At 30.9% G+C, this 15,089-nt stretch overlaps 1 protein-coding gene across 2 annotated transcripts in view; it reads right to left on the bottom strand.

Annotated features, from left to right (window-relative positions):
- The window catches only part of LOC114325660 (nexilin), a 76,739-nt gene that overhangs the window by 41,517 nt on the left and 20,133 nt on the right, over positions 1–15,089 (bottom strand). For both annotated transcript variants that reach the window (XM_028273777.2, XM_028273776.2), the window contains exons 4-5: positions 4,338–4,576; positions 987–1,110 (exon numbers count right to left, since the gene is read on the bottom strand). In XM_028273777.2, coding sequence (XP_028129578.2) covers positions 987–1,110; positions 4,338–4,576 — 363 coding nt within the window. The remainder of the gene's footprint in view (positions 1–986; positions 1,111–4,337; positions 4,577–15,089) is intronic.

The raw sequence follows: 15,089 nt of genomic DNA on the forward strand, positions 1-15,089 counted from the left end.
TATTTATAAACGATAAGGGATAATCATTTTTTAATAAAACAGATGTTAACAATTGTTTTTCTTCTAAAAATGAATTTTCGTTAGAACAAGTAATTTTGGCTCTATCATATAAGGATTTAATGATTCCCTTTTTAACGTTGATGTTGTGATTTGATTTGTAAGTGAGATATCTGTTGGTGTGTGTTGGTTTTCTATACACTTGAGTCTCATATCCAGTATCCTTCTTTGAGACTAAAACATCGAGGAAAGGTAAAGTGTTATTGTATTCCTTTTCCATTGTAAATTTTATTGTCTCTTCTTGATCGTTTATAATATTCAGGAATGTATCCAACAATTCTGATCTATGAGGCCATATTGAAAACACATCATCTACATATCTCCACCATACTGTGGGTTTTAAATTTTGTTTAGAAATGATATTAGTTTCGAAATATGAGTCAGATTAAATAAATTATTAGAAGAATTTTTTTTACTTAGCAACAACATTTTTGTTTGTTTTAGTAGTATTTTGTATTTTGACAACGAAACCCGATTTGGGCTTCGAAACGGTAATAAAATCATCTTTTTTTTGTTAAAATTGTGGCTTATTTCCCATTAAAAATAGTTCATTATATAAATATAAATTAATATTTTATGTCATTGGTACATTCAAACATTGTATAGTGAAATTTTATTTGATATTTATTTATTGTTTTAATTAAAATATTTTAAATGTTATTATTCTGGTAAATATTTGTATAAATATTGATATTTATATTATAAATATAAATATTCTGACAACTGTCAGATTTATCTAAAGTGTCATGTAATGATTCCCAACATTCTTAAAATCCTATATGTCAAAATTAATGACGCACTGAAAGAAGGATTTGGTACGAACTTGATTTTGCAGTGAAATTTAACAAGTGATGATTACATTAGGATATCAAAGCTAATGATATGGTCAATAATATTGTAATTTGCGATATATTTTATCACCTATTTACCTTTTTTTGATAGGCTCTGCAAATAAAGATGACTTACTCATAATTTTCTCATTATTTGTAAGTTTCTTTGACCTTGGCTTAGCTACTTCCTTCTTATCATCATTCTGGATCTCTTTTTCCTCTTCTGAAAATTTACAAAAGTGATTGGAAATAAACTGATTGAAAAAGACAAAACGTGTAGCTAAAGCTCAAGAAACAATTAAGATTAAAGGCGGGTTGACATTACTAATGAATAACGAACGTGGCTCAGGCTTTTGCCCGTGCTATTGTTAGATATTTTATTATCTATTTTCAAACTCAAGCAGTACATTTTGTATTTATGCATTGCATACAAATACAAATATACTGCTCGAGTTTGAAAACAGATAATAAAATATCTAACAATAGCACAGGTAAAATACATAAGCGTGAGCCACGTTCGTTATTCACTAGTAATGTCAACCCGCCTTAAAGAATAATCTCTTCATTAAGAAGGTAAGCCAATGATTAAAGAATAAATGGCATTATGCAAGATAAACGTATGTTAGGAAATAAAACGGAAATACGTGTCCCGAAAAGATTGGTCATAAATTATACCACAGACTCTGGGCTCAAAAATAGGTTGATTTAACCTAACTTGCCTTAGTACAAATGTGCACATAAAAAAAGTTATAGCCCTTTGAAGTTACAAAATGAAAATCAATTTTTTCCAATATATCGAAAACTATTAGACACCTTTTGTTTTCCAGTTTTTATCGAGATATTTTGAATATTTGTCAAATCCACCACATATTTGTATATGGAGATGTACGATTATAGAGACAGAGAGGTAATAATATGAAAATAATATTCTCTAATGTTACTTAACCATATAATAATATGTGGTGGATTTGGCAAATATTCAAAATATCTCGATAAAAACTAGCTTTTTGAGAAAGTACTAAGAGGCAAAAAGTTTTAAAAAGAATGTGTTTAATTAATGGTAGCACAATAATAATAATTTAATTGGAACGTAGACAAAAGTTATGGGGTGTTTAAGGGAACAAAACGCCCATAAAATTTTTATGGAATGCACAAATTTCACTATATTTTTTTTAAAGATGCCCCTACCATAAGAATGCCACATGTTTATTTCCAATAAACGGTCTCTAATAGTTTTCGATATATTGGAAAAAATTGATTTTCATTTTGTAACTTTAAAGGGCTATAACTTTTTTTATGTGCACATTTGTACTAAGATAAGTTAGGTTAAAACAACCTATTTTTGACCCCATAATCTGAGGTATAATTTATGACCAATCTTTTCGGGACACCCTGTATATAGTACGGACGTGTTAGATACACACAGTTACACTTATTTGCACGTGGTATTGATGAAAAACTTTAATTTTTATGAAGTTTATAAAAATATGCAATTTAAAAAATATTGCTAAAAGGGAAGATTTATCCCGTTATTTGGAACAAGCCTTGGATCTACATATTACAATTAAGCTGGCGAAAATTGAAAACTGTTACTCCTTCGGGAGGTAAGAAAATGGACGGCCAAAATGAAGGTGTTATATGGAAAATCATGACCAAACAGAAAGACTCAAGATTAACTGTTCTCTTGAAATTTCTTAAAAATTAAATTCTGCATGTTCAAAACTTTTACTCATAAATTTTCTGCAACACAACAGTACTCTGAGCAAGTACATGTATTAAATTTTTTACAAACGTCTAATCAATTCATAGTCTCACAAAGTTTGTTAAAAAAAAAGGTTACTTTTTTAACTTCTCAGTATTTACTTTGTTCCCTTCAAAGTAACGCCCCTAAGAAACAATGCACTTATGCGAGCGTTTTTGTCAATCCGTAAATAACTTCTGGTAAGCACTTTTGCTGTGATCTTGAGCTACTCTAACGATGTGATCTTTATCTCCTCAATCTTGGCAAACCTCCGACCATTCGATTTTTTCAATTTCAAGAATCGGAAAATGTCAATCTGGTGACTAATGCATAATGTCACTGCTGTGCCATTCAACAGCTCTTGGGCGTATCACTCAGAGACATGTTAACCGTAGACAAAGCATACTGAGCGAAAAAGCGTAACGCGCGGCAATCGACCGGTGGTCTATCTATCTCTTTTTACTAAGCGATACCGCTCATATGACGGACAAAGATGACTAGACCACTCAAAATGAATATTGACCAATGGCGTCCTTGATATCGGCGTTACACCCCGATGCATTGAGTGGCATATGACTAGCCTCGTCTACGGTTAACATGTCTCTGGTATCACTCGATTGACAAGCACACCAAAATATGTCTAACCTTTAAATTATCAAAAAACCAACTAAAAGGCAAAACGGCTGATCAAAAGCTAAAAAAAAAATAAAAAATCTTAAGTGTGTATTATATAAAGACCAACGTTGGAATGCCACGATACAACATTGGAGACCTTACCAAAGTAAACGACCGAGAGGAAGACCACAGATGAGATGGGTTGATGATATTAAAAGAGTAGCCGGAACGAATTGGAAATATGTTGCTCAGGATAGAGACTGATGGAAGGAGTTGGGAGAGGCCTATGTCCAAACGTGGACGATAGAAGGCTAAGAAGAAGTGTGTATTACCTAGCTCGTGAAGTCAAATGTAAAAAAAATAGTACAGTAGGCGGTCCTGTAGACTAGCGCGAAGATTCATACTGTTTTCTGAATTTTTAAATTTTAAACAATATTTTTAAAATTGAACAAAGGAATTGTATTATTTATTAATTTTTTTTATTTTTCGATTTTTTTTACAATCATCGATTTATAAAGTTTAGAAAGTTTTAGACAAACAATACAAACTAATACTACTAATATAATAACTAATAATTTAATAGCACTACTAATAGTAGTGTGATTCATCTGTAATTTTCACGGACAGTTTTACCTTCCACCTTTTTGTTAATTGGGAAGATGATTGATGTATTTCACTGCTCGGGCATTTTTAGTTATCCCATATTTTTATAATAAGCTGAGCTGTCTTTTGCTGCATTATATCATCCTCCTACTTTTAGTATTTCTGCTGACACTCCGCTTTATTCCCAACTTTTACCTTCATTTATTTATCTTCTTAACTATGTAACATAGTTCTGATAACTTTTGATTCACTTGTATATATGTAACTGGCTCACTGGCTGTATTACCAATGGTCCAAGCCAATTTTTTTTTAATTCAACTAGCATTGTGTACAACTTTTCTATTTTACAACTATGTAGTTTTGTAAAATAAAATATTTATTTATTTATTAATATCAATAAGCACATTATAGCCTACTAATCAGTTATATTCTCAAGAAAATTACTTTTTTAACACATTTGTGTAATAATAAAATATTTACAAGTTACATACCTTCTACTGGTTGAATTTCCATAAATTTCTGTGAATCTATCTTTGGTGTTAAATCTAACTTTGGTGTTAAATCTAATTTCTTGCCAACTGTTTTGCTCGCTGATTTTGTTTTTGATAACCACTCCTGTTCATCTTCATTCTTGGATTTTTGTTTTTTGTTAGATGAACTTACGGTTTCTTGGTCCTGGGAATTTTCTTCTTCAGTATAGTAGCATTTTCGTTTTGTTTGGCGGCCAGATCTACAATAAATTCACAAGCAATTAATTCATTTAAATAAAAAAGTTTCTAGTATAAAACAACAACTAAAACAGTTAATCTTAATCAAGTCTGCTATAACTATACAAACTGTCACTACAAAATGTAATTTGCCTCAACAATATATTGAAAGTATGTCATTTATAAATTGCGGATTATATGTATGAAAATATGTACATATATATGTAAACATTTTTTAAAATATATGTAAGCATTCGTCGAAACTATGTAATAAATATATTAAAGCAATAATTCTATAAAATGAGTTAAAAACAAACAACATTAATACTCCGCAAACTTTATTTTTACATATTATCTAGCTAGGGTAAAGGTTTGTCTTATCAAAAAACATGTTTATATAAAGAGAAGCTTCACATCTACTGAGGTAATCGGAGCATATTTTAATTTTGGCAACAGGTTTTCATCAATAAACGTTTCTATATCAAGATGGCCTCTAAAAATATATGACATATTCTGAATAATTTTGAAGACTTCATTATTTTCTAAAACCTGCTTAAGCTTCTCTAAAACTTTTGCACCAATGTCGCCTTTTACTTTTTGGCATTCCTTCTAAAAATGTTCAATTAGTTTCACAGAATCAACTAGAAGTTGCGACTTGTTTTCGAGTAACGTAATTGGTTCCGGGATAAATTTGTGTTAATAAATATCAGACTTTTATGCACCTCCTTATTATCGAAAACTACTTTTGATGATATGACAGCATGTGAAGAGTCTGATATGTTGTTTATTACGCCCTTTATTTTATCATAATTTTTAGCGTAAAAAATAGCTGCACTTAGCCAAGTCCCCCATCGAGTTAATACAGGTATGAGAGGTAGCAGTACGTCGCGAAGTCTCTTTGTATAATTATTATACTCACAAAGTAGCCTTAAGGAACACCTTCTTTACATTGCTAATTAATTCGTTCACAAAAGGAAATTGGGTTCTGATAATCTATGCAACTCTGTTAACTCCATGAGCTAAACAAGTAATATGAAAAAGATTCTGATGAAATATTTTTAAATTTTGCCCCACCTTAACCATAATGGGGCAGCATCCGCTAAGAAAAGCGCAAATTTATTTAATGGAATGGCATCTGGCAAAAAGAAGTTTGTCAAAGTCTCTTGAATGCATCGTGTAACTGTCAAATTGTTGGCTTTTTCACGTTGTTTTGAAGATATTAAAAATGAGTTTCCTCATGTCATGACATGGTGCAATTGTGCGCCAATTAGCAAATGAACAATATATCTTCTACGGGCGTCTGTAGTTTCGTCCACAATAACATAAAAGTAATTATCACGTATGATTTTTTGTATTTGGATCATTGTTGATTTATATTTAGAGTCGACACTTGATTTCCTCAACGTGGATTCATCCGGGATATTAAACTTGCAATATTTTCCAAAAACGATCCAAAAACATTATTCAATTTTTTAATGGAATGTTAGAAGCAACCATTTCCTTGCAGAGATCTTCAGCGTTTGTCATCGGATCGGCCACAATTCTTTCCGGGAGCTGTAAGTCTAGTCAAATTATAAATGAAAAATAAATAATAGTTCATTTTATGATTATTTCTGGTTAATGCCAGGCCCCACATCCACGTCAGTCAACTCAATTTGCCGAGATTAAGAATTGTTAAGAGCTCAGGTAAATAGTACCTAGAAATAAACGGACCTTCATAATTACATCTTAGTGGTTTTTGGGTTTTCCATTGCAGAGCAAAGTGACGAAAATATGTAAATATATTTTCCCTAGCAGTTGCCGCTAGGGCATCTATGCCATTTCGTTCGTTGCAATTCGGGACTGCACGCTGGGGTTTGTTTTGGTTGGATCAGGGAGAGCAGCATATGTGCCTCCTGATGAGAGACTAATAAGTTTCGAAACCGGTAGAGGTGCTTGCAGCACTCTCTGATTGGACTGGAATATGGTTCGGCTGTATTTTCGTTTTGCAACGAAATTGAAAATGGTTATTCATTTTTGTAAATATATGTATTTACCACTAAAATATGCACTTTTTTCAAAAAATCTATAAATATGTAAAATATGTAAAAATATGTAACTTACATATAATCCGCGCCCTAGTCATTTATAATAGAGATTAAAATGGTTTGGTCTCTATACACATTGAAATACACTGTTGGCAAAAAATATTGAATAATATTATGATAGCTCAATGTTTAGTTTACTGAGTTACCATGTATAAACAACTTTGACACTTATCTATCATGTTAGTTACTTAACAGTTGCAGGTAAAAAATGTTTTGTCAAAAAGTTTGATATGTGTATTCGCTCTGTGCGTGACCATGGTGGGGATACACGAAACTATGCCAGCGTCCGTAGCGGCAAAATATGAAAATTTTGGTGAATTTTTGTAATGTTCACGACAATGCATGCACAATTTAATTCCATATTATAATAATTATTTAATGTATTATTGTTTATTGACAAATATACCAGTATAGTAATAATTAATAACTAATTAATAGTGTTAACTAATAGTAAATATACCTTGTATATTTATCTATCAACGGAATTATTTATATTATTTTAAAATGTGCATGCTGCACTAGTCCTGAACTAGTCTCTGACTGTCTCTGCGAACACACTTATTGTTTGTATAACAAATTTGATCAAAAAATGTAAATAAATATTACATCCGTACCTCATAGCAAAACTGTATTAAGTCCAAAATTTCAGTTTTCTACTTTGTTTAACTCACTGGGCTTAAAATTTTCCGCTTTATTCACTGGTGTTTCTTATTCGCTGTTTCAACTGAAATTGGCCAAAATAGCCTTGTATGAACAGTATTAAGTCCACACTTCGCTTAGAGCAAAATAGTATCTTCTGCACTTCAAATATATTAGATCCAAAATGGTGTATACGTTTCCCAGGGCAAAACCATATTATGTCCAAGAAAAAGTATTATGTCTCACATAATGCAACTCAGGCAAATCATTAAGTCCACAATCTTTTAAAATTTGGCAGGTTTGTGCCTCAGACAGCACAAATTCATCGACAATTTTGGAATCATGAGACAACCATAGATCCAAAAGAAAACAGTTTTTATGTTCTTATCTTGAAAAAACGTGTCTCAAAAGAAAAAGAGAACGAACAGGTGCTCAAGCTAGCCATTGTAACTGGAAATATGTTTTTACCATTTAAGAAAAGAGACTCTAGATATTTCTCAATCTAATGTTAGATGTTCACTTGAAAAAATGCAAACAATTGGAGTTTTATAATGTGACAATAGAGGAAAGAAGCCTTCTAAAAATAAAGTAAAGAATGAGGTAAAGGATAGGATTCAAGAGCATTATCGCCTATTCATATGAAGAATCACATTATAGTCGAAGAAGGATGGCGAAGAAATATTTAGGAGATTACTAAAATGTTTCTACAATGTTTAGGATGTTTAAGGAAGAATGAGATTTGAAAAACATTCCTTCGTACGAAATCGACAAAGAACGGCTTTACAATCACATTTTTAATACAGAATTTAATTTACCATTCGCTGTTCCTTCAAAAGACACTTGTGATAAATGTGATGAATTTCTAATAAATCTAAGACAGTTAACGTCTGAAGCTGAGTGAGAAACATTACAAGTGATGGTACAAATTGAAACATATAAACAAGGGGATGTGCATCAATAACCCTGGACAAAAAGTTAAAATGATAGATTTACAAAAATGTCTTCCTTGCCCAAAGCTTACTGATCCTCAAAGTTTTTAAGTCTAAAATTCTGGTCTTTTAGGTCTAAAATTTTAATTATACAATTTATGATTCAACGGAAAAACAGGCGAACTGTTTAATGTGGGCTAAATCAAATATTGCTGGTCGAGGTGGAAACGAAATGGCCTCATACTTGGTCCAATACATTCATTCATTACCTCAAAGCACAACTTCTATTGTTATTTGGACCAATAATTGCTTATCCCAAAAACCGGAACTTACAAATGATTATGTGCTACTTTTATCTACTTTCGAGATATCCACATATAAAAGAAACCACTCACAAATTCCTTTTGTGAGAGCATACGCACATGGAGGTGGACAGTATACATTCAGTTATAGAACGAGAGGCTAAAAAATGCCCTAATTTTCAAATTATTACCTACTCCATAGGATTGGTTACAGTTGGCTAAAATTTTCGGAAAAAACAAATATTTCAAGGTGTATGAAATGACAATTTCTAATTTTAAAGACTTTAATAAACTGTGCAATTCTTGCGATTCGCCGTTTCAAAATAAAAATAAAACTGAGAATATTGAAAAGAATTTAATTTTTCAAACACTATGAATAGACCAGGGCGCATCTGTAAAAATATTAGTACATTTGGACGTTGAGAGGTGACTCAAATTTTTTTGCAGAAATTGCTTGAAAATAAATCAAATAATAATATTTGAGTTATCCTCCCTCTCAAAAAGGTTCGGAACATTGTTTAAATAATCAAAATGTCAAAAAATTAAGGAAAAATTCGATTTTTTTCTTCGTTTTTTGATTATAACTTTAAAAGTATTCATTTCCGAGAAAAGTTGTACTGACATAAATGTTGCGTATATAAATTTCCTACAATATAAAATTGGTTAAAAATTTAAAAAATAGTCACCCTTGTTACAAAATAGCAATGATTGCGAAAAAACCATACAAAAACAAGTATTCGCATTTTACGTTTTTAAACCATTTATGCTACACTTAGGACCTTCATATTTCACCCAGAAAAACTTTATGATACAGTAAAATAATACGGTAAATTTCATTAAGATTAGTTCAATAGATTTTGCAAAATAAATTTCGCAATCCAGCTTTCGCAAAAAAATTCATTTTTTCAAAGTGTTACAGGACTGAAAATAAAGCAGATAGCAAGTTGAATTTTTTTTTTGCTTATAGAAATGTACTGTACCTTTCATTTGCAATTTTTCAGAATTAAAATCGATTAACACCACGGCGTCAGGAATTTTTTAAATAAACATTAATTATTGGTGCTACGCGCAGGACAGCGGATAGTTTGCTCTGATTGGTCATTCCAATGACCTTTGATAATGATTGATACATTTTAATTTTTATTACATTTCGATGTAAATAAATAAATTTGTTTATTGCAAAATAAAAACACATACTCTATCCTTTGAAATAACACTTTTATTGTTGTTCTGAAGCTATTTTCTTGTGGCATTTTTATAATCAAGTATATTTAAATTATATTAAATTTTATAATATTTTAATATTTTAATATGGTTACCCATATTAAAGGAGGAAGTCAATAGAAAGAAAATACCACAATTAGTAAATCAGTAACATATCGAGTTAGTACATATTTAGTATTTTAGTATTATTTAAAATTTAAAATATCAAGTCAGAATTTGGTATTAGTTTTGAGAGTAAACTAAATGTAAACCCAAATACTTACGATGTAGGGCTAGTATCACGAGGTTTTTCCTGGTTTTCCCTCGTGATTTACTATGAAATCTCTAACGCGAGAATTTCAGTGCCACCGTTGCATTTGGTTGTCTTTTTAAAGACAGATTACATGCTATGATTTTTTGTGACGGATATTCTTGAGTTGGGATTGATTTCATGTAATCGAATGAACTATCTTTTAGTAAAGTCGTCCCAGGAACGCAACTCATCAATATTGGCAATATCATTTTAAAGTCGTCTACTTTAAAATGTATAATACGTGTCTGAATTGCCGATATAAATGAGTCAGATTAAATAAATTATTAGAAGAATTTTTTACTAAGCAACAACATTTTTATTTATTTAGTATTATTTTGTATTTTGACAACGACACCCGACTTGGGCGTCGAAACGTTAATAAAATCATTTTTAGGTAAAATTGTGGCTTATTTCCCATTTAAATATACTTGATAACACTTTTATTAGCAAGAACTTTCTTTGTTCATATATTTTAACTTAGAGAATAAAAGTTTATTATTGTTAAATATATGCAATTGTTTAAACAATATTTCACAAACAATAATAAAATTAGTTTGATTTTTGTGGAATTAAAATATTAAAATACAACAAAATATAGAGTAAGAAAATAATATATTAGATAAAGATTGGAAGAAATTTTGGTGGAAATCAACTTGTGTGAATCGAACACCGTTGTCCTGCGCGTAGCACCAAAAATTAATGTTTATTTAAAAAATTTCCTGACGCCGTGGTAATTAATCGATTTTAATTTTGCAAATTGCAAATGAAAGGTACAGTACACTTTTATAAGCAAAAAAAATTTCAATTTGCTATCTACTTTATTTTCGGTCCTGTAACATTTTGAAAAAATGATTTTTTTTTGCGAAAGCTGGATTGCGAAATTTATTTTGCAAAATCTATTGAACCGATCTTAATGAAATTTGCATTATTGTTTTACTGAATCATAAAGTTTTTCTGGGTGAAATATGAAGGTCCTAAGTGTAGCATAAATGGTTGAAAAACGTAAAATGCCAATACTTGATTTTGTATGTTTTTTTTCGCAATTATTGCTATTTTGCAACTAGGGTGACTATTTTTTAAAATTTTTAACCAATTCTATATTGTAGGAAATTTAAATACGCAACTTTTATGTTAGTACAACTTTTCTCGGAAATGAATACTTTTAAAGTTATAATCAAAAAACGAAGAATAAAATCGAATTTTTCCTTCATTTTTTGCCATTTTGATTATTTAAACAATGTTCCGGACCTTTTTGAGAGGGAGGATAACTCAAATATTATTATTTGATTTATTTTCAAGCAATTTCTGCAAAAAAATTTGAGTCACCTCTCAACGTCCATCTCAAAACAGATGAGCCCTGGACTAGAAATGTATGTAATTCAGAATTCAGACAAGAAAATACTGTGATTTTGTACAGTAAAACCTCGATATAACGGACTAATTGGGGGGACGGGATGTCCGTTAAAGCCGAAAGTCCGTTATATAAAAATATGTTTAAAATCCATCAATTTTTTTTTGTAAATATGTACTTTACACACAGTGTAAAAATCTGTAAGTGAAAAAAGGAATCAAGTTTGGTTTGCTAATTTTTTACTTTTCTACTTCATCTAAAAACTTTCTGCAATATACATACTCGTGTCGTTATCTAAATTATTCAGTGATCCATGGGTTAAATAAGCGATGAATTTTTTTGGCAAAAACATACAATTATTAAAGTTGCCGTCTTCTAAATGTCGAATATTTTCAAGAGGCAAAAGGGTAAGCAGAAGCGGTGTCTAAAATCAATATACATTTCACCTCTTTCGGCGGTATTTCCGGTTTCTTCTCTTAAATTTTCTCACTGCAGGTACAAATTTTTTAAAAAACCAATTTTTAAAAATATCTGTGGTGAACCATGCCTTATTAGAGCTTAGAGCTATTAATATGAAACGGGCAGATGATGCATTATATCTTTGACCACTATAGGTTTACGAGATTTCCCAAAAATTATAGCAGAATCTATGCGATCCATCGGCATTAACATAAATCAGTACCGAGATCCTGTCCTTGCTCATTTTTCTTCCAGAATTCGACTTTTCATTTTTTTTGTCAATTTTTTTTATCATTGGTCGAATTTTTTGTCCGTTATATCCGAAGTCCGTTAAATAGAGGTCCGTTCTATCGAGGTTTTACTGTACTTTAAAACAGACTTCGATTTGGAATTTAAGAGTGTAGACTTAACCGAAGAATTGGTAATAGAAGAAATCATCAATCTGTAGAAGATTCTCTGATTTCGTTGAAAGATACCTTAAATCCGATAAGTACTAAAAAATTCAATGATCTTCTAATAAAGTGGGTTCCAGCGAGGATTCACGATTTTTTTAGACTCTAGTGCATAAAGACACAATTCAAATTACTGATATAGCGGCAGTAGCCCTGCAATTGTTAAGTTTTTAATTATTTTTTTATGTAGGTACTTCAAAAAGTTATTGTTAATTTTTTTAGTTAATAAAAATACAGTTGCGTTATGGTAGGGGAGCCCAAGCTGGGATTTTTGCAGTTACTAGAGCGCGTCAGATTATCATATGGGGAGAAACCTGGTACCCTGCAGATGTACCTCTACCATATATTGGCCCTTAATACAGGGGAGTTCGTTAAGGGGGGCCGAAAAAAAAATTATCCTTAAAAAAACTCGAAATTGTCAGATTAAGATAAGGTAAGTTAAGTACATGCAAAAGAGTGTATATTTCAAAAATCTGACGATTTGAGCCGGGTGTAAGAAAATCGGTGAGCCCCAAAGTTTCACAAGAAAAAAGCGAAAATTTCGCAAAATTAATGATAGATCGAAAAACTAAATAATAAGTGTTCAATATTTTTTAAAAATCTATCGCATGATACCAAACACGACTTCCCACGTAGAGGGGTGGGGGGTAAATTTAATATTTTAAATACGAATCTCGCGATATTTCGCGTAATGAACATCAGATCGAAAAACTGTAAAATACACTTATTCAATATTTTTGAAAAATCTATCGAATGGCACCAAACACGACCACCCCACGGAGGTGGGGTGGGGGTTACTTTAAAATTTTAAATAGGAGCCCCCATTTTTTATTGCAGATTTGGATTCCTTACCTAAAAACAAGTAACTTTTATTCGAAACATTTTTTCGAATTATGGATAGATGGCGTTATAATCGAAAAAAACCATTGTTGGAAATGGAAAATTACATTAAAAAATGTCAAGCGCCCACTAAAATGGAAAACTGTACTTAACTTTTTTTGTTTTTAGTACCTACTGTTCACAACCCAATAGGTCCCCATAACGCTCGAGTGACTACACATTTAGCATACTTTGCTCCCCTACCATTACAACCATTTCTGTTTTTTTTTAATTCGACTTTTTGATTAGTTTTTTTAGTACTCGTATTAATGGTTTTGTGACAAATACGTCCGTATAATATTTATATCCAAACATTTCCTTAATTTTGTAAAATAGGTATGATATTTTTCATAATAGAGCTTCGTCTTTGCCATAGGATAGGTAGCTAAATCAATAATAAGTCACAGTCAAAAATTTATTTTTCAGAGCGAAAACAAGTCCATTTTTTCCAAAAACAGTAATTTTCAAAAAAATTTCTTTTTGGTGGTAAAAGGAACAATGATCATTATTCACATTTATAAGAATTTGCTAAATAAAATTTAATGTATTAAATGGAAAATGTTACAAAACACTAAAAATAATTTTTATTTTCGCTCTCCTGTAAAATTTACATTTTGTGACTTAATACACTTTTGTTCTGAGGTACGGACATATGAACGTCAAATATGTCATGTGTATCATATGTTTAACTTCAAATTGTGGTCGCCAAAAATGTCAGGCGACTACGCTAGGTGTCGCATTAGTCATGCACGGAGCGAATACAATGAAAATAGTGAGAGGAGGCGCAACATTTCATAAAGGTTGCTTATGCTAATACTTAAAGGCAAAAGCAACAATAGAAACCATAGACAAAAGCAGAAAATGAAACGGACAAATGGAATGAGGTACTATGATGAACAGTATACCGGGTGGTGAATCGTAAAACGGGCCATAGGAAACTCAATGTCAAATTCTAAACTGTTGAATTCCCGCTTCCCTAATTATTTTACATCAAAAGTCATGAAAGAATATTTGTAGAGGATTAAAATCTGTATTAAAAACAGAAGTTAAAATTGTTCTACGATTTAAACGCATTCCAAAATTTTGAAAAATATAATACATTTGCCACAGTGGGTATGTGTGTAAAAGTTAGGCGACACGTTACGATTTAACTGACTATAACTGACTCAGCACACTATTGACTGAATGAAACATCTTTATTATTAATATGTACTTTCTCCTCAACTGGTATCTTATCAACTTTATTGTTTTTTAAACAAAAAATGATAAAATAAAAATATTGACAGTTCAAATATGGTTAATATAAAACTTCATTGTTACACATTATTGCATTGTGTGTGGCCTAATTTTGGCGAAATAATCTGAAATTGTACTACATTTTTTAAAAATTTTGGAATATGTTTAATCGTAGAATAATACCACAGAATAACTAACCATACAGAAGCAAAACTCAGGCCGAAAACGGTAACATAAATTTCATGCTCATGCGTCACGTAACTGGTGCAACCTCACTTTTGCGACTGACAGTGACAGTTGTTTATAATTAAATTTTATATTTATATATGTTTTATTTTATAGTTTATTTATATTTTATAGTTAAATTTTATATTTCATATTTATTTAATTACTACTTGTCAAAAATATCACATCATTTGGAATGGTCTATTCCTTAGAACATCAAGTTATATTCTGTAACTGGTGCACAAGGTCAAATATTTCGGTCCCCACAAAATCAATGGAAACGACAGTAAGATTCGCTTCTGTGTGGTTAGTTATTCTGTGATAATACTGACAATTGTTTTCAATACAGATTTCAATCCTCTACACATAGTTTCTCATGAATTGTGATGTAAAATAATTAGGGAAGCAGGAATTCAACAGTTTAGAATTTTACATTGAGTTTCCTATAGCCCGTTTTCCAA

The sequence above is a fragment of the Diabrotica virgifera genome, chromosome 1, assembly GCF_917563875.1.
Source record: "Diabrotica virgifera virgifera chromosome 1, PGI_DIABVI_V3a".
In the NCBI taxonomy this organism is placed as follows: domain Eukaryota; kingdom Metazoa; phylum Arthropoda; class Insecta; order Coleoptera; family Chrysomelidae; genus Diabrotica; species Diabrotica virgifera.